The 21,001-nt window shown below is 39.5% G+C and overlaps 1 protein-coding gene across 30 annotated transcripts in view; it reads left to right on the top strand.

Moving 5' to 3' along the window:
- The window catches only part of CAMK2D (calcium/calmodulin dependent protein kinase II delta), a 123,587-nt gene that overhangs the window by 44,728 nt on the left and 57,858 nt on the right, over positions 1–21,001 (top strand). For 29 of the 30 annotated variants that reach the window (XR_014851466.1, XM_085057573.1, XM_085057575.1 and 26 more), the window contains exon 4: positions 3,915–3,974. Coding sequence is in view for 29 of the 30 variants with exons in the window: in XM_085057573.1 (XP_084913699.1) it covers positions 3,915–3,974 (60 nt within the window). In the remaining variant the exon portion in view is untranslated. Of the gene's footprint in view, positions 1–3,914; positions 3,975–14,246; positions 14,350–21,001 lie in introns of those variants that run through there. The other variant, XM_085057588.1, reaches the window with a different exon arrangement.

Here is a 21,001-nt window from a genome sequence, read left to right as displayed (position 1 = left end):
AAGACATACACTATATGTGTTTAATTATAAAGTGTTACAATGTAATCTAAGAAATGTGTGTAGTCTTCACACGTAAGCTTTTGTAAGAAAGCAAATATTGATACTACTGAAACAATTAGTTATTTTATTTGCCTACCTAATAGAAACTCTATGCAGACAGAAAATCTGATTTTCTGATGCAGGTGTCATAAATTATAATGTTAGCTTTTGATCTGTTAGAACATGGTTTAGTTTAGTTGAGGTGTTAGGACAGAGGTTGGACTCGATGATCTTGAAGGTCTCTTCCAACCTGGTAATTCTGTGATTCTGTGATTCTGTGAATGAGGATTAGCTCAAGACTTTACATTCATGCAGTCTGTGAGTAACCCCAGTTTTACACATCTACATTCTGTCTGTCTCAAGTTTCAAAGAATTTTATTAGTTATTGTAAAGGCTGAGATTTTCATGGTTCAGTGCATTAAATCTTCTTTTTTTCTTTTTTTTTTCTTTTTTTTTTTGGCTCCATGTCAGATTAAACTTATTTGTAGGTGGCTGCAAGGTTGGGGTTTTTTTCCATTAATAAACCCATATTATTCTCATTGCTGCCTTTCTTCTGATGGTATCAGTAGTTGACAGGCAGTGATCTCTTTCCAGTCTCAGCAATGGGCTGTTGCTGTGGTAGAGCCCATTGTTCACTACTGGAGACTTGTTTTCATAAAATAATCTAGAATTTATAGAACATTCCTTCTTCTGCATTTGTATTGCTGCTTTTTGAGCTTCTTACTTGTATTTTTCATTTAATTACAGTTTCTTAAGCAGACAACGTAGGGGACCTGTTTGTAATTCAGTCTAGGTAATTAAAAGAGAGGAAAGGAAACATGTATATAAAATGTACTTGTGTGTTCCCTTTTTATTATCTTGCGGCTTTCAAGCTTGGCTTCCTGTTCCTGATAATAATTTTTCCTGTTTCATGTTTACCTGGCAGGTAAACACAGTTTTAGCTGATGAATTATATGCTGTCAAAATTGAGAGGAATTCACTTTGATTTTAGTAAGTGACCTATTAATGAATTTATTTTTTCTAGAGTTTTTCCTGTGATACTGTTGCAACATAAACACTTTGCACCAGATGCTAATCCCAAACTTTCTCAGGGTTTGTCGGGGTTTGTGCCTGCTGGGTAGTTTCCCTGGCTGTTGGGCAGGGCCCTTCTTCCCCAGTGAACTCTGCAGTGGCACACCTTACACTTGAGCTGTTTGGGAGCTGAGTGAGTGCTCATAGTATTTTGGTGTGCCCTGCCCTCTGACATTCACCTTTGGCTCCCCAATACTTGGGAGCTGGCAGGAGGCAGGCTAACACAAATAGCTACAGATGGCACAGCAGTTGTACTTGCAAGTACTTGTAAATAAGCTGAGTGGAGAGAGGAAGGAACACTATTTCCTGAAACTCACAGAAGAAACGTGCAGATTTTAGAGGAGGGTGGTTTTCTTGGATATCCCACAAAGTTAAATTTGCATATGGTCCCACCCCCAAAACCTTACATACTACAGACTTAATCCTCTAACACCACTAAGGAACACTGTATTTGTTTAGAAATGTAGCTGTCATCTTCTGGACCTTAATGTCCACTTAAATCCCTGACTCAGGGAGTGTTTAATGCTCTTTCTGCTGCCCCACGGCACAGTGTGCAGGCTGTGAGGTACCTCCAGTCACCCAGCATTTCCTTTCATAGCAGGTGTGATAGCAATTACTGTGACACAAACAGCTGAAGGAGTTAAATGCACAGAGCTCATTATTCTAATTTGCATGACACCAGAGAACTCATTGGCATCCATCAATATACTTGTTCAATTTGGAGTGAAAATCTGGGAATATATAATGCAGTCGATAACATTGATGATGATGATGACAAAGATGTAGCCTTCATATATTGCAGTGCATCCAGCAGCATCTCTAAGATGTTTTTACTGTGATTTGAAAAATATCAGGCATGCTTTTTTTAATACAGTTATTGTTGGTAAATCATGCATTAGCATTTCAGCCTCTCCTCATACCTCAAAGTGTTCAGCTCTAGTATTTCTTGTCTGAGCCCACTGTCATGGCTGTAAAGGAGAGCTGAATATTAATCATATCCAGTGTCAGTTCAGAAGCCGTGGTATAGCAGTTAATAGCAAAGAAATTTCAAATGTTTATCCTTCATATTCAAAGCTGGAGTTGAAGTTCTTTATTATATCTTTGTTATTCCTGAAGAGTCAACACAGGTTGTTTTTAGCACTTCATAGAAGACTCTCGGACACCTTCCAGGTTTCTGGCTGTGCTGGCTGATGCTGTAAATATAGCTGGAGGTAGTACAGAACAGCCTTTGGAAGTAGAGCTGGTAGTGCACCAGAAATATAGCTCCTGTGCGAAATGACCAATAGCCCCCGGATTGTTTCTTTGCTTTGGAGGCAGTGTTCACATTTGCATCTTTGTTCTCATCCCAGCTTAGTTCAGTTTGCCTTTTAGATCCTCTCCCTGCTTGCTCTGGGTAATGTGCCAAGAACTCAGTCCATGATTAAGTTACAGCCAGAGCTGCTGGACATGAAGGTGCTGTAACTGGAGATGTCTGTGCTTATGTTTCAGCCTTGCTGCAACTGAATTAAAAAATATTAACAGGGAACCTCAGTGGCAGAGTTTAACTTTAAAAAAAGAGCTTTAAGCTTATCTCACAGATTTTTTAAAAATATTTTTAGCTTCTGATTTATTTTTTCTGTATAAACATTAAGGTAACCATGGAAGAGGGTTAAGCTGACAAATTTTCTTATGCAAGTGGTGGAAGCTCTGAGGCCTCAGAAAGTATGGTGGGTCAGTTGACAAGTAGTGACTAGCTCAAGAACTACCCCAATTCTTAAAAGCATATGAAAATAATCTGAACTGTTAACATATGTAAAATTAATTCAGTTATTGTTAGAGTTGACTGCAAATATTAAGAATTACAAATTACAGAAAAATTGATGTTTTCCTTGTTTTTTCCTCCAGATTTAAAAAGTGTTTTAACAAACTTGAAGTGCTGAGTGTTTTAAAGATAGTGTTTGCTTTCTCTGTTCTATTTGAAATCTGTTGTTATAGTTCTTTTAAACCTGCATATCTAACTAGACACTTTGCACAAGGGTGTCACCCTTGTCCCACCTGTGTCACAAAGGGCCACACCTGGCACCCCTTCAGCGCTGGAACCCACTTTGGGTCTTTGGTGTTCATGGCTGAAATGTGGCAGTCTGACTTGAAAAAATAAAACCTTTGGGTTACTGTGATGCCTAAGAGTTTTCAAAGGTTCAGTCTTGAGCACAGCAAAATACGTTTCACAGGCCAGTCAGTTGAATTTAGGCTCCTGGGCTTACATTGGGCTTGCTTTCTGCTTTAAAACACAATAGCAGCACTTTTTTTGTCTCAGGGAGAGCCTCACCTGCCAGAAGCACAGCTGGCTTGGAGAGAAACGTTTAACATTGAACTTAATTTTCTTTAATATTCGATGCTAAATTTTTTACTCTTCAGAGTTGTTATCCAATGTAACTTTTTCTAAACCAGTTCATTTATTAGTATTTTCAAGGTTCAAAGCATATTTTTTACATTTCAAAGAGTTCTGTTTTCCAAAGTTAGTATTTTGGAATATTTGTGTTGCTTATTGTAGAAAACAGAGCTTGACACAAGCAGTAGAATTTTTTCTCCAGATATGTTTTAGGGCTTGGTGATGTACAAGAACAGAGCTCCAGCTTCCTGGTCTACCCAAAGGTTAAAAATAATCAATTCAGTATTACAGTTTGGTTGTAAAATATTAGTGAATCTAAATGAAGGAGATATTTATTAAAGATGACATCACAGGATGTATTAGTTTTGCTTCTCTAAGGCAAGTACACTAAACTATGTTCATCTTCATAGTGTTTTGCTTTCTTTTGTTGCAGATCACCAGAAACTGGAAAGAGAAGCCAGAATCTGTCGCCTCCTGAAGCATCCTAATATTGGTAGGAACATTTCATTGCTTCATACAGTGTTTATCAGTTTAGAAAATTTAGGGGAAATGGAAATTAACAAATACAAAGAGCAGCTCTGAAAAGTCAAGTGCAAATATCTCCAGACAAGACTCTTGATAATGTAATGCTCCTTATGAATTCTGCTATGAGATGCAATATCCTGATGGATCACCTAAAGCAATGTGCACTGTTCCCATCTTTGAGCTATTGCTCTGCCATCAGTGAGCTCTCTGTGCCAGGTGTTTGGGGGTTTTGAGCAGTGTGTAGGAGGGGTTATTTCCAGGATTGCTCATGACTTTTGGAGACCTGCAGAAGAATTCCAGCTGACAGTGTCTGTTGCACAATGAGACAGGCCCATGTCAATAGTTACTGCTGGGTTTAGTGAGATGCTTATTTTATCCTGGTTTTTGTGTTTGGGATTCTGTCCTTCTGGAGATGCAGAAAGCTCTGCTCTTTTCATTTCTAGAACTGTGTTTTCTACTCATGTAAAGCAAAAAAAAGGCATTTGGGAGGGTGGGGTGTGTCTGTCTCCTTTTTTCAGAAACAGCATAAAAAGGTAAGTACCTTGATCTTTAAGGAACTGTAGCTGGGTTTTTCAGTTTTTCAGACACTGTATTATATGCCAAGGATATCTTTCATAAGAATATTTGCTGTACCTGAGACTCCTGCAGAAAGGTGGGAACTTCCTGTCCTTTGTGGCATATTTTAGACTAATAAAATTGTTTGGTGCCTGGGATGAAATCAGCTCCTTCCTTTTAATCATAAATAGAAAGTGAAAACAAATGTACCACAGCTCAAAATGACATGTCAAATTTCTGCAGCAGCTCTCTTGTGCTTAGAGGTTTGACCTAGAAATTTGGTTAAGGAGGAAGAGGAGCGTTATCTGTGCTATTTTATCCCACCAAAGGTTTTGCATTGTAAATTGGTGAGAGATAAGGGAATGTACAAGTCCTTGTGGGGAGCAGATGCAGCCCTTCCGTAGCAGTGGTTACATGTATGGTGTAGGTCAGACTCTAGAGTCATTCATCTGGGCCTTGCTGGAGCTACAATTTATTTGTGAGCTTCCACAAGCCAGGGAAGATGAAAAAAAGATAGTAATGGACTGATGAAGGGGAAGGGCTGAAATGCACAGAGCTCAGTTGAAACAAAAGTCTTAACTTGGTTCCATGTGGTCACAAGTCTTCAGCTTGTCAAGTAGCTTGGAGCAGTGCAGCATGGAGTTCAGCTCCTCTGAATAGCCAGGCCAGCTGTTCCACATGCACAGTTTGTATCTGTGAAGGCTTGATCTGGAGTGCAAACAGGCAGTGACAGCTTCGGTGACAGGCAGGTAGGGCTCTGCAAGTCTGCACAAACTGCATCACCACCTGCACCGAGGGGCATGGTTCAAGGGATAACGGACAAAGCGTTCTGCTCCTGTTTCAGAAAAGCTGCCATGTTCTAGATCTGTCTGAGAGATCTTCATGGCCTGGAATTAGCATGCCAGGGTTTGGCAGCAGACATTGTATTCTGTCATATTTCTGCTCCTGCAGCCATGCCCTCAGCCAGCCAAATGACCCTAAAGTCATTGCAAGTGCTGCCTGTGTCCCACTGAAGCTCTTATGCTTTGGTCACTCTCACATCCCCTTTTAAACTGTCGTCTCTGGTGAGTAGTGGAACTGCATCACACCAAGAAGCACTGAGTGAACAAGGAAGTGTGCTGGAGTAAGGGAGCTCAACTCTGACAATAACTATGAGTAAGTTAAGAAAAAGAAGAAAAAAAAGAAAAATATTTTTTCCATGTGATTTCTGTAGGAAAGTAGAGTTCTAATTTAATTGATTGGGCAGTTTCTCAAAGATGACATCCATAGTTTTCTTCGTTTTCCTCCAGTGTTGTTTTTTTTTAGTTAGTTGTCTTTTTAAATTACACATTCATTTCAGAGCAGCAGATTTCTGAAATTAGAATTCACTAATCCTTTCTCTGGTCTATCAGGCTTATTCTTCTTTATTCTTCCTAGTTAGTTTGATTAGATATACCTTCAAAAAGTGACTTAGTGTGAAGGTGTCAGTTCCAGGTTAACTTTATTACTGAAATGAAACATACACAATAATAGTACTCCTTTTTGACAGTTGTACTGTCTCTTCTGTTAATTATCTTTCAAGTCTTAGACTGTACCAGATACTCCAGGGTGAAAACCTCTTTTTAGCTACCTTTTTTATCCTTTTCTCCAGTCAGAGTAAAGCAGCACAGCTGTGGTGAGTCACATTTTTTGATTTTAGCCTGTGAGTAAACCATTGTACTTCTCATATGAGGAAGATTTATTTCTTTAGAGAAAGAGTTTTAAAAAAATCTAAACACTGGAAATATTTTCCAATTATCTTTCCAGAGAAAATAAGAAAATTATCAAAAACTTCTGCAGATCACTGGTTTTGTGTTTCCAAGTTAGGCATCCAGTTAGTACCTAACTAGGAAAACATTTAGTGTTTAGTTATTTAATGAGGGTAAGAAATATTTCAGTATTGAACTTCTTAAGAATCAACATACCTGTATTTTAGCTTCCCAACAATGCCATATTTATATCTAGCTCATATCTGATTGGATGGTGGGTTTATTTAATGAGTGTTATTATGCAGTTAGGAAATCTTAGGATGACATTTAGAAAAGGCTTTCCACTGTAGTCATAGGCACTAAACTTCAGAAGTTCCTCTGGTATTGGCAGAGGAGTCTTAAAACTGCATGTGAGTAAATCAGAATTTTTTCTTTGAAAAGGAAAAAACTTTGAAATGTGGAAGTAAGGAGACACATAGAAATATTTTCAGTTCACTTCCTGATTTGAATCTCCCAAAGTAATCACTGAAACAATAAAACCTGAGGCAACAAATATATTTTCTGCCAACTTTTTGGAAGTATTTATTACATAAAATTATTATTTCAGGAATCAAGCTATCTACCAAATATTCACAAAGAAAGTATTTCACTGTGTTTGGAGGGAGGCTAATTCTTCTTATGCATTTTTACTGAAGGAGTGATTCTGAAGTAGGGGAGATAACAAGTTCTGACTACACATACGAAAAATCAAACCACTGATTATTCCCACTAGACAAGTGTTGGAAGGGTAGCTAACAGATCTTCCTTCCACTTACCTAAGAATGTGTATCAGCCTTAAAAGGGGAATTAGTTTTTTGGCAGTGGAAGCGTGAGGATAACTTAGGGGTATGATGATGTTTTCTGACGTGTAGTGTGGATTCTTTCTTTAAGCTTTTTAAGCTTTATGCTCAGAACTATTCCTGATGATGTGTTTATTCCTGCTATTGAGAGCCATGTACAGGCTGTTATTTTCGGAAAGCTAAGTATTATTGAAGAAAGGCTGAATTTTAATGATTCTGTTTCTGTGCACTCCTTACTGTTCATGTTTATAGTCAAGAAGTGTCACAGAAATCTTCCTTGAAGAAGTTGGTTTCACTTCTTCTACAAGCAGAGCTCCAGTACATCTTTGAAAGCTGAGCTTCTATGTCCAGACACTGCTTTGCACATAACTAATTCAGTTTGTTTTTCAGCATCTCTTTATTTTTATTCATCCTTTTAATAAATCTATGATTTCTTCTCTATCCAGCCTTGTAGTCACAATGCCTAATGAATGGTGTGGGAAAAATAAGGAAAGTGGATTAGAAACAGTATTTTCTCTTCTCCTTTTTCAAATCTCCATTTTCACTTAAGTAATGTGTACATGAAAATTTGTTTAAAACCCACAGAATTTTCTCATCCTTTCCACATACAATTACTCCTTCCCAACGCTCATTGTGATTTCTGCCTCTTCTTACCTCAGTCCTTTGTATCATTGCAGCTGAATTTTTGCATGGGAATTAAAATGAGACAAAAGCCATTAGCTGAACTTCCAGGCCTTGAGAAGAAGCTTTGAGGCAGCTCAGAATCCTTTCTTCCCAATCAGTCTTAGGCAATACTGGTATTTTCTCCTCTTCCAGCTTTGCTTGTGTAATGTGGTCTCTGTTACACTGTGGTAGGAAATTTCCAGGCAAACGCAGCTCATGTTCCTGTGGTAACAAGGCTCCTGGGCTGCAGGAGTTGGTGTGTTGCTCTGATTTTCAGCATTGCTGTGTTTCTCAGGTTCTTACCGTGCGGACATGGCTGTACATCAGTGTGGACAGGATTGCTTTTTTACAGAGAGTTTAAAATGGAGGATGGAAATGTAGGTTAAGCCTTGTTGTTTGGAGAATCTAGGGCTTTTTCTTTGTGAGACTGCACATCAAGTTACATTAAAAGCTTACTTCCTTTGCTGAACAAATACCCGCAGAGGATTTGTCATCTTGGGTAACTATTACTTTTCCAGCAGTTATATGTACTACTGCTCCAAATTTTTGAAGTTAGACATTTGGACAGAAAATTGCTAAGGAAAGCAACCATCTCTTTGCCAAGAAATCCAGTGTAATTTTCCTGGTGTCTCCCCTTTTGGGGACACTATCTTCTCTTGGTAAACTTTGATTTCTTGGTCCTCTTTTAACTTTCGGTAAAGTTGGTTTTTAGCACTCTGATTTCTAGTGTAGCAATCCACATATTTTCGGTGGTGTAACACTGTTGCACCATTTTATGACTCTTGGCATTGATTTACAGCTGCTTTGCTAATTTTGGTTTATGAGATCCCAAGCGATGATAAAATGTGTGTTAGCCTGGTGATGCAAGCTCTGACCCAGTCTGGAAAACTGCCGATTCAAACCTGGGTAAAACCATGGAGTTTTTTCCCAAGTGGAGTTTGCTCTTGCAGGGTTTGTGCTGAGTTTGGGTAATATTTTCCTAATGGGAGTTACGCTGTTGAGATCTCTCTGTAGCTTCTGGAGGGGCTTCTGCTGGCATTGCATTCCCACTTAATTACAGCTCATTATTCCCTGCCTCTGCCACCTCCTGCCTCAGCCTTCTAGATGGTGTATAAGCTATGGCAGGCTGGCAGGGTCCATTAGCCAGCAGCATCAGGCATGAGTCTGACTCTGATCAATCTTCATCCCTTCCCCAAAGGCAGCATCAGATTTTACTGACATGTGGCAGCCCTTGAGGTGATAAATGAAGTCCTTTTGGCCCCAGGCCAGGCTGTCCCAGAATGGCTCTGTAAGTCAGGGTACTTAGAGGCAAGTAGGACTGCCAAGCAGAGCCAGGATGGCCCAGCTCTGATAGGCCTGAGCCTGTTCCTGCGGATCTGCCTGTACAGCCTCAGCCAGGCTGGAGCTGTGGCATCCCTGTGAGCGTGCTCTGGGGAGCAGGAAAGCCTCCCCTCCAGGAAGAACTGGAGCTGCACAGCAGATGGGAATGTGGAGCAGCATCTTTCCACGGCAGGCTGCCATTGCAGCAGGCCAAGAGGCAGTTTAGATGCAGGACAGACTGGGACACAGGGAAGAAGATAAATCCCTAATCTGGTTTCATGAGTGTCTTGGTGTCTCTTTGGAGTCTGCTCATCCATGCTTTGAGCTGGGAACTTCTCATCAGTGGCTGAGGAAATTGATAGCACCCAAACTTGGCTCTGCTCCTCACCACACTCTGTGCTTGTGTCCAGCTTACTTATTCTGTTTGCTGCAAGAAAAGGAGGAAAAACCTGCATTTTGGGGTTACTTTGTCTCCCCATAGTAACACAAAACATGAGCATCAGTTGTTAAATTCCTCATGTGAGGGAAAATAAAAAACTGCATATTGCCTTGTCCTTTGTGGACAGAGGGTAATAAAGGTATGTGGGGGTTTTGTGTCCTTTTATGCACAACAGTATGTCCTTTATGTTTATACTCAGGAAGTATGTGCATGGCACTTCATAAAGTCCGAAGAATCTGAAGAGAAACATTATTAATATACGGAAAATGTGGATGTAGTAACTCCTTTATGAATTTCATTTCTCTTAGTGTGGCACACTTGCGAGTAGCTCAGCTGGTATTAGTTAAGTTACTCTGTAAACCAAACACAGGGTAAGAACCAGGCCTGTTCATATTGGGTGGATGCAGTTTTTCAGCACAATATTTTTTCTGAGCTTAATTCAATGTTTCACTCTTTATGTCAAAAATAGATAGTTCTTTCCTGATGCAGAGAAAATCAAACCAATCCCCAACTATAGAAATTTATGCTCAATAATCATGGTCCTCAGGAGTGTATTAACTATAGCTATGCAAATAAATAAATAAATATAGCTTTTTATATAAATATAAACCTCTAGTTTGTGGGGGACTGATGCATTAGAGAAGCTCACTTCCTTTAATTATTTTTATTGCTTAGATGATCTGATCACTTCAACAATTTTAAATCTCATCTATTCTGTTGAATTAATTAAATTTGCAGTTTCCGTGATGAATAAGATGAACCATCGTCCTTGAGAGAATTAAAATAAAACATCAAGAAACCAAATAAACCAGTGATATAACATGATTTCATACTTAATGTAAAAGCCAATTTAATGAGTATTATAGAATAACAGATTGAATGTTTTAAGTCAAACACGGCTACAGCAAGTAGCTGACTAGTGAAGTGCAACAATAGAATACAGAAGCTGGTTTTGCAGGTGCTATTTGTGAAATTAAATGTACTGGAACGAGACTGAACCAGGCAAGAGCACACAGGGGGGCATAGTGGGGTTCGTTGCAGCTGGTTTTTCTGCAGGCTTTCTCCTTCTCAGCGGTTTTTGTTGTTGCTGTGCATCTGATTCCTTTTAGTTGGTGAAGTTTTTGTGAATGCAAGATGGTTAAGAGGAAAAGCCTGAAAGTTTTCACTTCTGATGTTGTAAGGATTTGGTGTGGAAGGGCTTTCTGTAGAGCTGTTGGTGGCTCTGAAGTGAGTGGAGTATCAAAAACCCCAGTAGTTAAAAGACTGTAAGTTATTTGCTCCTGATCAATGTGTCAGTGATTTTCATCATGAGCCATATGAAGCATCAGATAAAGTGGTCTGAGGGTGCCAGGAAAGAAGGGGGAAGGCAGCTTTATTGGGTGTTACAGCTTTTGTCTCTTTTGCTTGCAGCAGAATCCTTTTATTCTGCTAAAAGTGGCATTGCATCTTTAAGTTTTGCTCTTCTGGGTTACTGTGGAGCATAAAAATGTCTTTGAGTGCAGACAATGACACCACTCTTTGCCATGCTACATTAATTCTCTTTCCTTTTAATGGAGCAGAAGGTTATTTTAGCTCAAGTGAAGCATTGCTGGCTGTAATATCACTGATAACTGTAGCAGCATCCATAATAGACCGAGAAAATTAGGTTTCGCTAAGATTTGCTACCGATTTTGTAATTTTTTGCCTCAGAAAGTATATGCCTAATTTGCACCAAAATAGGTAATGATTCAGTATAAATCAAGTGTGAACCAGGTCTTGAAGCATTTCCCATCCCTGCTTATAGCTGTGTTTGTATGTTTGCTTAAGAGCATGCAAATTCTTTTCATAGTGTGTCCAAATTCTTTTACACACTTTTTCTTTCTGTGAAGTCTGCTCCACTTTTGCAGCCAGTCATTTTAAATGTAAAATAGAATAACCCACAGAAATGGAAAGTGGAATTTAAACACCTCTCTTGAGGATCCTGCTGGTAGGGGGGAAGGTGAGTACTAGGGTGGCTGCCACACTTCCTGCTTGTATTTTCATCTCTTGTTCTGTTTTACTTTCTATATGTGTTTCCTGGAACTAGAGTTTCATAACTGCATTGTTGACTTCAAGAGCCATGCAAGTAAGCTTGATTGAAATTAATTGCTCTCTTTCTGCACACACAAGATGGATCTTTGGGAACTTATATTTTTCTGTTGTTTGAAAGCTTTGTTTGTTACGAGTCTGCAACCACGTGTTACGCATACGGATAGACATCATGACTCCCAGCTAAACCACAAATATGTAATTTTCCTCTGGACCCTTTCCTCCAAAAACAGAGATCTCTACTACTTCAGCTAAACTAAGCTTTTTCTTTCAGTAAAGCTGGCACTGACATTTTTAGAGCATTTTTAGGGGATATTGTGAGTTCTGTTCCCTTTGCTTTTACAGACAATGTTGCTGGATGGTCTAATAGGTGACTTCTGTATTGGTTCTTGGATTGATACCCAAATATTGGAAACCTTTACTTGATCTGGGTTGAAGAAATACCAACCCCCAGCTTGAAAAAAGGTTGTAGGATATTGGGTGGTGTGGATGGGTGTCATGGGATGGCATTAGAGTAGCTCATGCAGGGGTGGTAAAACTGTTATCGTGTATTTTCCATGATAATCCTGCCCCAGCCTTGATATTTGTGGCTCTGGGCTGAACCTACTCTGTGGGACTCTTCTGTCTCAGCCTGTTCCCTTCCGCTAGAGAAAATAAGGAATTATCATTCAGACAGGATTTGTGTCCCAGGCAGCCTGAATCTGCCCATTTGGAGTGTTTGGCATCCTAACCCATGGCAGGTGAGCTGCTGGTACATCACCTGTCACTCTGCTGCTGCAAAAGGTCCCTCCAAGGGGAAAGCGTTGGGCTGTCTGTGCCACCTCAGAGGTGCATCCCACCAAACTCCCCCCTCATTTCCCTATGACAGGTAGAAAAGGATCTATTCAGACATGGGGGCAGAGAGAAGGAAAAGGGGATGGGTGGAGAAATGCTGGGCATGTGAGCTGGGAGCAGTAAGAGGCAAAAGGGAGGTCTCCTACCTTTGGACAGTGCATCATGTTTTGATGCAGCCATGAATCAGGAGTGGTGCTTTGGGAGCTCACTGTGGAGCTTAGGAATGTCTTTGCTCCTTTTCCAGAGGCAATACCAAGCCAGAAACTCATTGGGAAAGAGTCTGTGGGTCTACTCTCATCTGCACAGACATCTTGCTTTACTTTCATACCCAGCCCCCTGCAAATAAGTACCATGGATTATGGAATCATGTGGGATGGAAGGGATCTCTGGAAGTTATCCAGTCCCAACTCCCTGCTCAAGCCATGTCCTGTAAAATTAGGTTGCTCAAAACCCATCCTTCTGAGTTTGGAGACTCTCCAGGAAAGGAGATTGCACAGCCACTCAAGGCACCACTCCAAGTGTTTCACCACCTCCCTATCCACATAAATAAATAAATAAATAATTGTGTCTCTGTGCCTAGCTGGGATTTTTCAGACTCCAGCGTGTGTCTGTGGCCTCTTGTCTTGCCATTTGTACCCTGGAGAAGACTTATTTTTCAGTCTTCTCTGTTGATCAGCAAACCAGGTACTGGAAGGAAAAGTGGATATTCCCAAATACAGCTGCATCCCTGTTAGGATGTTTTTGTTCTTTTCTTAAAATTGTATTTGCTTTCAGTTTTAAATATTGTGACATAAATTCCTAAAGAAAGTGTAATTTGACTAAAAACTGTAAACAGGGAGAGACTCTTTGGAATGGAGGATTTCCTTGGTTGCAAGGTGTGGATTTGGAAGTGCATTTTATAGGCTAGTCTGTACCATGCCACATGCAGAAATCCCTTTTCCTCTTGCTTTTTGCATTTCATATGGATCTTCTGTGTCTCTTCCAGTGGAATGCCCATTCACTAGGAGATTTTATAATATCTTAGATACTACATATGCGAAACAGTACATGGAGAATCAGGACTTGGATTGCCTGCTTGGCCCAGTGTGTCCATAGCTGCGCTGGGATGTGGCCCTTGCCTGTCCCTCTGCATGGCAGAGGTGTGAGAGGCTGGTGCCAGCCTGGCTCATCTTCCCCTTGTGCCTGAGGGCCAGGGGCCAGCCCCGAACAGTTCCAGACTGACATGCCTCTAACCACCCCTGTCTTGTAGCAAGTGCAATCCTAAGCAAGTAAAATCCTAAGTGTCCTTTAGGATTTTCCTTGCTTCTTCAAACTTTTGCCTTTAAATAAAGTCACAAATTCCCTTTTTGTCCTGATTTTGTGGCTCTGCTGTTGGTAGTATCTGTCAAAGCTGTGGCATTCCAAGGGATGCAAGCTGTTGTGCTCCTCAGCTTTCCACATGCTGCATCCTGGCACAGAGTGAATGCTCTGACCCAGCAAATACCACCAAGCTCCATCACTGGCAGTGGATAAATAGCTTGTAATTGCTCAGTTCAGGCTGGGCTTTTTCAGATCTCGGCACTGGAGACTTTTCTACTCCTACAAAACTGCTGATCCAGGCATTTTTTCAGTTGAAAGGGGTTTAATGATACCTCTCTCCTCCCAGTCACCTTCCAAATTTGGAAGTTCTTTTTTTAGTGGCTTCACCAGAGTGTTAGTATTCTCATGGACTGCCCATGGGAATGTGCTTCTAATTTTAGTTTGTCCTCTACATGTTTGTCTCCTTTAAATGCATCCAGCTTCTCATTGCAGCCACGCTGGGCCAAGCATGACACTCTGCTCCCGATACTTGTGCACTGAAGATGTTCTGGTATTGCATTGTAATCAAATGCACAGCTCCTGCTCTTGTGCTGCACAGCAGTGAGTAGCACTTGTGTCTCAGCGATTGTACCACCCAAGTACTGCTTTTTAATTAACAGACATGGTGTGCATTTATTTACTGGGTGACCTTGAGAGTTATTTAATTGTATTTCAGCAATTCATCCTTGATCTAGTGTTGATGGTGTTAGTGCTGGACTTGTGTTGAATTTGACTGTGCAGTCTTGGTTGATGATATAAAACCATAATTGCAGCTGACTGGCTTGCAGCTATCTTCTGTAGCGTATATGTGTTTTGGGAGTTACTGGATGAGAGTAACTAAATGAGTGCTAAATGAGAGGAATATTTAGAAAGAGATTTCAACTGCAGCTAGTAGTCTGGGATTGTGAATACAGCCTGGCTTCAGCTCCTGCAGCATTTCCATCCAAGTTTATGTGGGTTGTCACTGAGCTAATTACAATCTTACAAATGGTCCCATGGGACAGGACAAGCTCTCTAATTTTCATTCATTGTGTGACTGTGATTAAAAGACAATGGCAGCGTCTCATCGTAAGCCTCAAGTTTGTCATCTACTAAGTCAATATGCATTCCCTCCTTTTTGTAAAGCAAACCCTTTGAATCATTTGGGATCATCATTCACTTGGGAACTTGCACATTAGGAAAATGACAGTAATTTATAGCTGTCTTCAGTTGTGGTAGCATGACTTACTGTGATCGTTAATTGATTGAGGGGGAAGGCACATTCACTCTGAAAATAATACAGATGGTTTTGAGCCTAGCCCAGTGGATAGAGATGGAGTGGGATTATTATGGGAACACTCCGTCTGAGCATGGTACTTTGGATCACTCAGTCTTACGCTCTGTTAACTTACTGAGAGCTCCTGCTGCTCAGATGTTGTCCTGGGTAATTGTAGAAGCATTTGGTTCTCCAGGTTTTGTTCACTGCGTTTGATGGATGGATGTCAGCAGCACCACAGAGATGGAAACAGGAGACCAGTTACCTAACCTGACTTTTTTCTTCTTTGACGCTTTTCAGTGCTTTTTCACGTTTGCTGTGAGGATAAGAAACAGACTCAGTCCCTACATTTCCCCTAATGCTAACGTAAAGAAATTCGGAGGGAATAAAGTGCAGTGGTCTGGATGGAGCTGGTCTCTGGGATGCTCCTGTTGCTCCCATTCAGGATATTCAGGATTTGTGGCTGTTACAGAGGGCACCAAGAAGAGAGATGTCACTATAATCATGCCTTAGGGCTGTTGCTTTCATTTAAGCTCTTTTTCCTCAAGGCTGGTAACACAAAATTTGGGGACCTGATTCTCTTAAATTGATTTTAGCCTTCTTCACTTGCACAGATATAAGAAACCGTATGAAATAAAGGAAGGGAGAAGCTGAATTTACAGTCGTACTGTATAACATGAGAAAGTAATAATTAATTCCACAAAAGATAGAATTTTCTACTGAGTTGACTTTATTGTTCTGGAACTATTTTTTTGCTGGAGCAGGTCCATGGTCTGTAAATGCTGCCATCACTTCAGAATAAACCATTTTCTGATATCCAAGGGCTACCATGCATTAGAATAATATAGAGCATAATCAAGAACTGATTTAGAGAAGATGTAGACTTGGGCTGCTTCTAGAGAAGACTTGGTATCTTAGCACTTCTTTTGGTTTTAAATTAGGTTTTTAATTTGGAAAAATATCCAGCATTTAAATGCCATATCCTGATATTTAGTATTGCAGTCACAGGTGCCTGGAGTCTGTCTTAGTCGCTGTAGTGGAGGATAAGTGATTTGGTTGTTCCATTACCAAACTAAATAAAGAGTCATTAAAAGGTGGTACCTACTGTGATGAAGTGAATTGGTGGTTGTACTTCATTTAGTTGTATGTGAGTTTTCAGAAAATAAACCCAAATCTGTGTGATGTATAGAACCACATCACTAAGAGGTGTGACTACATTTATACTGTAATTTATGGGGTTTCCACTTGTGATAGAAAAGATGGTACAATGCATGATCCTCACTGCAAACCTGGAATACTGGACGATCCCACTAATTCTTGTTCTCCACAAAGAGGGGGACTGGCAGTAGGAGTTATGTTTGATGTAACACTGCCAGCACAGTGGTAATTAATGTTACACTTACCATGAAGTGGAATTTTAGGTCTATCTGCATATGAAAGCTCCCTCAACTTAATCAAAAGCTAATTTATTTTTAAATTGAGGTAGCTCTTTCTTTGTGGCCACCTACTGCTCTGTAAACTGGGAAATTGTTTCAATTTAAATTAGCTGATGCTTTGTTTTAAGCTGAATTAAGAGAGCATAAACTTTGGTTTTATGCCTACATAAGAACATAAACTAGAGCATTTTTCTCTTGTAGACAAAGATCTTAACAAGTAGTATTTGTAATGCTTACTCCACAGTCTACAAGAAATATGGGCAAATAAAGTTCTTTGTATATTCTTTTGTCATCATCCCACAGGGAGGGTTGGCAAGAATTCCCAGAGACAACTTTATTTGAAAATGATTTGAAGTTTCCATTTTAAATGTTATTTATTCCAGCTTGAGGTAAAATGAACTTTATAACTTTAGAGATATTTATTGTTTCCAAGGTCTTAAATATAGTTTTTGTGAAAAACCAAAGCACAGTAGCAGTTTTTCTGAACTTCTGTATTTTCAGGAGATCGGCATCACAGTAAGGATAATTTTGACATGTAGATATATGTATATGTTGAAAAGCTACGTTCAGCCTATTTTATGCAGTGTCTAACATATATTCAAAGGCAGAGCCCACAAGAAAGGGTTTTTTGCTCCGATTCACATTCCACAGTTGGCAGTGGGATGGCACTGGGAGCTGGATGAGGCAATTCCAGTGCATTTGTGTTTTCTGTCCTCCAGTGCAGTAATGTTTTAGTAGTGAAATTTGCTGGTTTGGTGTTCTCTCCAAATGTTCTTGTTTGGAAACTATTGTAGGGAATGGCAAGTTTAGCCTCATGGAAATACGGTTTGGGTTCTTTGTTGTAGCTGAAATGAAATGTGACAGGATTCTTTGATCATGAGTGTCAGGGATTTGTTTCTGCAGGGATAATTAGTCTCCCTTACTTACTTTAAAATGCTGATTTGCACAGCAGTTCTATGCCTAGGATCAATAGTGTGGTAAAACCACATCTCTGTGTGTACCTGAGAAGCTGCTGTGGCAGATTCTTTAGTGGCTTATTGGCCTGCAGGTCCTTGAGAGCTGTTTTACGCAGAAATCAGGGCACAGACACTCTCTTGGAGACAGTGGGTCACGCTGGCATTGTGTGTGTGTTCTTCCCAACAGATGCAGTCCATATGGAGAGGACTTCTGCAAATGTTTACATGTGTTTATTTGTAGGAGTGGATTTGTTACGGCTTTTTGTGCTGGTCAGGTTCTTAAGAGTGGTTAAGTGCCTTGGAACAGCTAAGTGGAATTTTGTCTGTGGCCATTTGCATCACAGCTGGGAGAAATGAAATCCTTAATAATTAAGGATTGCATTCCATTAAGTATCAAATGACCAGCTTGCTCTGTGGCATTACATGATCATTGATTAAACTCCTCATGAAGGTAGTTTGTTAAAAACATCTTCTTTACCATAATTTATTGAACATATTCCATCAAAGTTACTAGAATACTCTTCTAAACAGGTTCTAGAAGAATTTTTGGTTTCAGTAATTTTCTTCATAATGTCTGCTTTACAACAGAAAATTCCTGTTTAGTCACAAATTTGAAACTACTTCCTTTAACAAAACGAATGTTTGTATTATAAGTCAATATTGGGTTTGGGTTTGGATTTATTTTATTATTTTCATTTTTTAGACTGAAAATTATTTTTTTAGTGTTAGTAGTAAAATGAAAAAATCTGTGCATCTTGGGGGAAGAAGCAGTCAGGAATCTCACGTTTCCATTAGCCCTCAGAAAGAGAGGGGTGCAAAGTGTGTATTGGTGGTTCACTGATGGAATGAGGATAAATTCACATGCAATTTCTGTCAGGAAGAGGGGATTTTACAGGGCACTTAATGTAGTCATCAGACTTAAGAGCTGGTCCTTCAGCCCTGCTGCATTTCCATCGTGCTACAAAGTAGGTGCAGTATAATGAAGGATAATTGTGGGAGAAGGGCAAAATGCTTTAGGTGCCTCCAGTTGCCAGAATGAGCTGGTTTAGAAGGCCCTTTTTCACCTAAAGCAGTGAGAGACCAAAAGCAAGGACTGGTATATAAATACTGCTTTCACTACTCCCTTGGTCAAAGCTGAGATTAATTACAAATATTTCGTGTTAGAATATATATATAGCAGTGATCACTGCATACAAATAGAACACAAGAATTGGATTACTCAGTTATTTTTTAAAAAAAATCAATATCTAGCATAAATATCAGTAAAGATAATTTTTTATACTTTCTTTTCTCTTTACACAATTCTAACCAACTTTCAAATGAGTTTTACTAGGTTACCTTGAATTCACAGTTTTCACCTTTTGGTTTTACTTGATGGTCTTTACTCTGATAAAGTAATGAACAGGCTTTTAGAACTAAAAACCAAAAAAGGCTAAGACTGAAAAGTTTAAGGAAATTTAGCTGTAGTTATTGCTGCCACTGACTGAAAGATTTAGCTTAGGTTTTCTGAAGGTAATTGTTACTAAATAAAGCTGCCTTAAATGCAGTGGTAATTGCTTTGCAAACATTGTCTGAGGCTGCTTGGGGCATACCTGGCTCTTGTGTGAGAGGTTTCTTTTCTGTGGTTGCTCTTGAGTCATGCCACAGGATTGCAATTTTCTGCTTTCCTTTTTGTTTGAAATACTTAAAGTGGCTTTGTTTTCATAAGCTGGTGCCTTTAAATACCTTGGAGCTTGGTCCTCATGAAAGGGGAGCATTTAAAAAATATACATACATGCTTCTCTGAGTGGTCATTATATAAATTGTTTATGTGCCTCTCTTAAATGTATTTTAAGAGAGGAGAGCCAAGAAGGGAGGATGTGTCCTGCCCAATGATTACAACTCCCCAATAGCCAATTTTGTAGGCATGTTGGCCCTACGTATTATTTATAAAAATCTGCTCCCAGCGTTGCCCAGCACTGTAAATACTAAAAGGGATAAAGTATATTTTTGATAATTACAACTGCATTCCCTCCATTAAAGTACACTGTGTGGTTTTCTGAGCCTGTTAATTTTAATTGATACAACATCTCAGTTTTACAGCTTGTCCTTTTATTAGCTGATACTCCATGAAATTCTTGTGTCTTTATTCCTCTTCTTACATGTTCTGATGAATGCTAAAATAGTTAAAAAATGTTAGTGCTTAAAGCCTCAACACTGGCAGCTGAGACATCAGTTTGCTCATAGCAAAAATTTGTGTCAGACTTGCTTTTAATCGCTGCAGTTATCCTCATAAGGCTTAATCTGATGACATTTGTAAGGCTTTTTGTTGCTTTGTAAAAACTCTTGTTAAACTTACAAAATCAGGCCTTCAGCTGCAAAGAGGAATTTGCTCAGTGAAACACAAGATTTCCAGTAAATGGTGGGGTTATATATGAAATGAAGATATGGAGCTACAGGTGTACATTTCAGTCCCCTGTTCTTTTTTGCAACAATTCCATATGATTTTGCTGGTTTCGTACATGAATAACTAAAGGTGTGTAACTGCAGCTGTTCCTTTTAACTTCATGGATGCAGGATATAATTCCAGAGAGCTGCTATGGGCATGTGTGCACACATAAACACACACCCACCTGTGTTAGGGTGTGCTGAAAAGCAGCTAAAACCTGTTGGATAAAGAGGTAAGTGTCACTTACAACAACTGCTCTCCCTGGAGACTACCAACACAGAATTATATGGTTTGTGTACTTTTTCTAATTAGTTGATTTTATTTGGGATGTTTTATTTTTAAAGACTGTCAGTCTTCACCCAGCAGGAATGAAGCAAGAGTCGCTCTGTGACAAAAGAGCTGGTAATTTGAGGCCATCTACTTTGACATCAGTACCTGGAGTCACTTAGTCTCTCTGCAAAAATGTGATCTTTTTTCTACTTTGACAAGTAATTTTTCATTTTCTCTGTAGCAAGAATCTTTTGCCAACGTTAACAGTTGGCAAAGTGACTTCTCCACATGCAGTAGCCTGGCATTTAATCAGAATACAGATGTCTATTGTGTGAGGGCCTTGATGGGGGAGGGTTTTGCTCACAAATGAATATTTTTTGAATATTTATCATTTTATTCATAGTACTCAACACGTGCTGTCAAAGTGCCTTGGGGAAAAAGGCAGTATTTCCAAATATTAAGTTCTCTATTTTTCCCATCTGTTATTCCAGTTGAGATGTAGATGAATAGGATTTTTTTCTCAAGTTGTTGGCCCCAAATAACTGAATTTGCACTGTAATAAAAAAGTTACCTTTTGAATGAATTTGGGAGCTATATAATTTTGATTCACTGTTGCTGAATACAGGCCACCTGTTAATAGTGTGCCCAGCACTGCTGACTTGCATAAAGTCATTTAATGACTAAGTATTGCATTTTACTGCTGGTGTGTTTGACAGCATGGGGGAGGATTATTTTCTTAGATATGGAAAGCATTACTCTGTGTTTAGTGTTGTTCAGAAATCAGCTGCCCTGGAGCATTGCTACTCTACTAAGCTTACCAGATTAGCCTCTAAATATTTTAGATTCTTAGGTAACAGCTCTTATTAAT

Source organism: Lichenostomus cassidix, chromosome 4, assembly GCF_008360975.1.
Source record: "Lichenostomus cassidix isolate B80296 chromosome 4, HeHo_3.0, whole genome shotgun sequence".
NCBI classification, from domain to species: domain Eukaryota; kingdom Metazoa; phylum Chordata; class Aves; order Passeriformes; family Meliphagidae; genus Lichenostomus; species Lichenostomus cassidix.
This window is presented reverse-complemented; position numbering and strand designations above follow the sequence as displayed.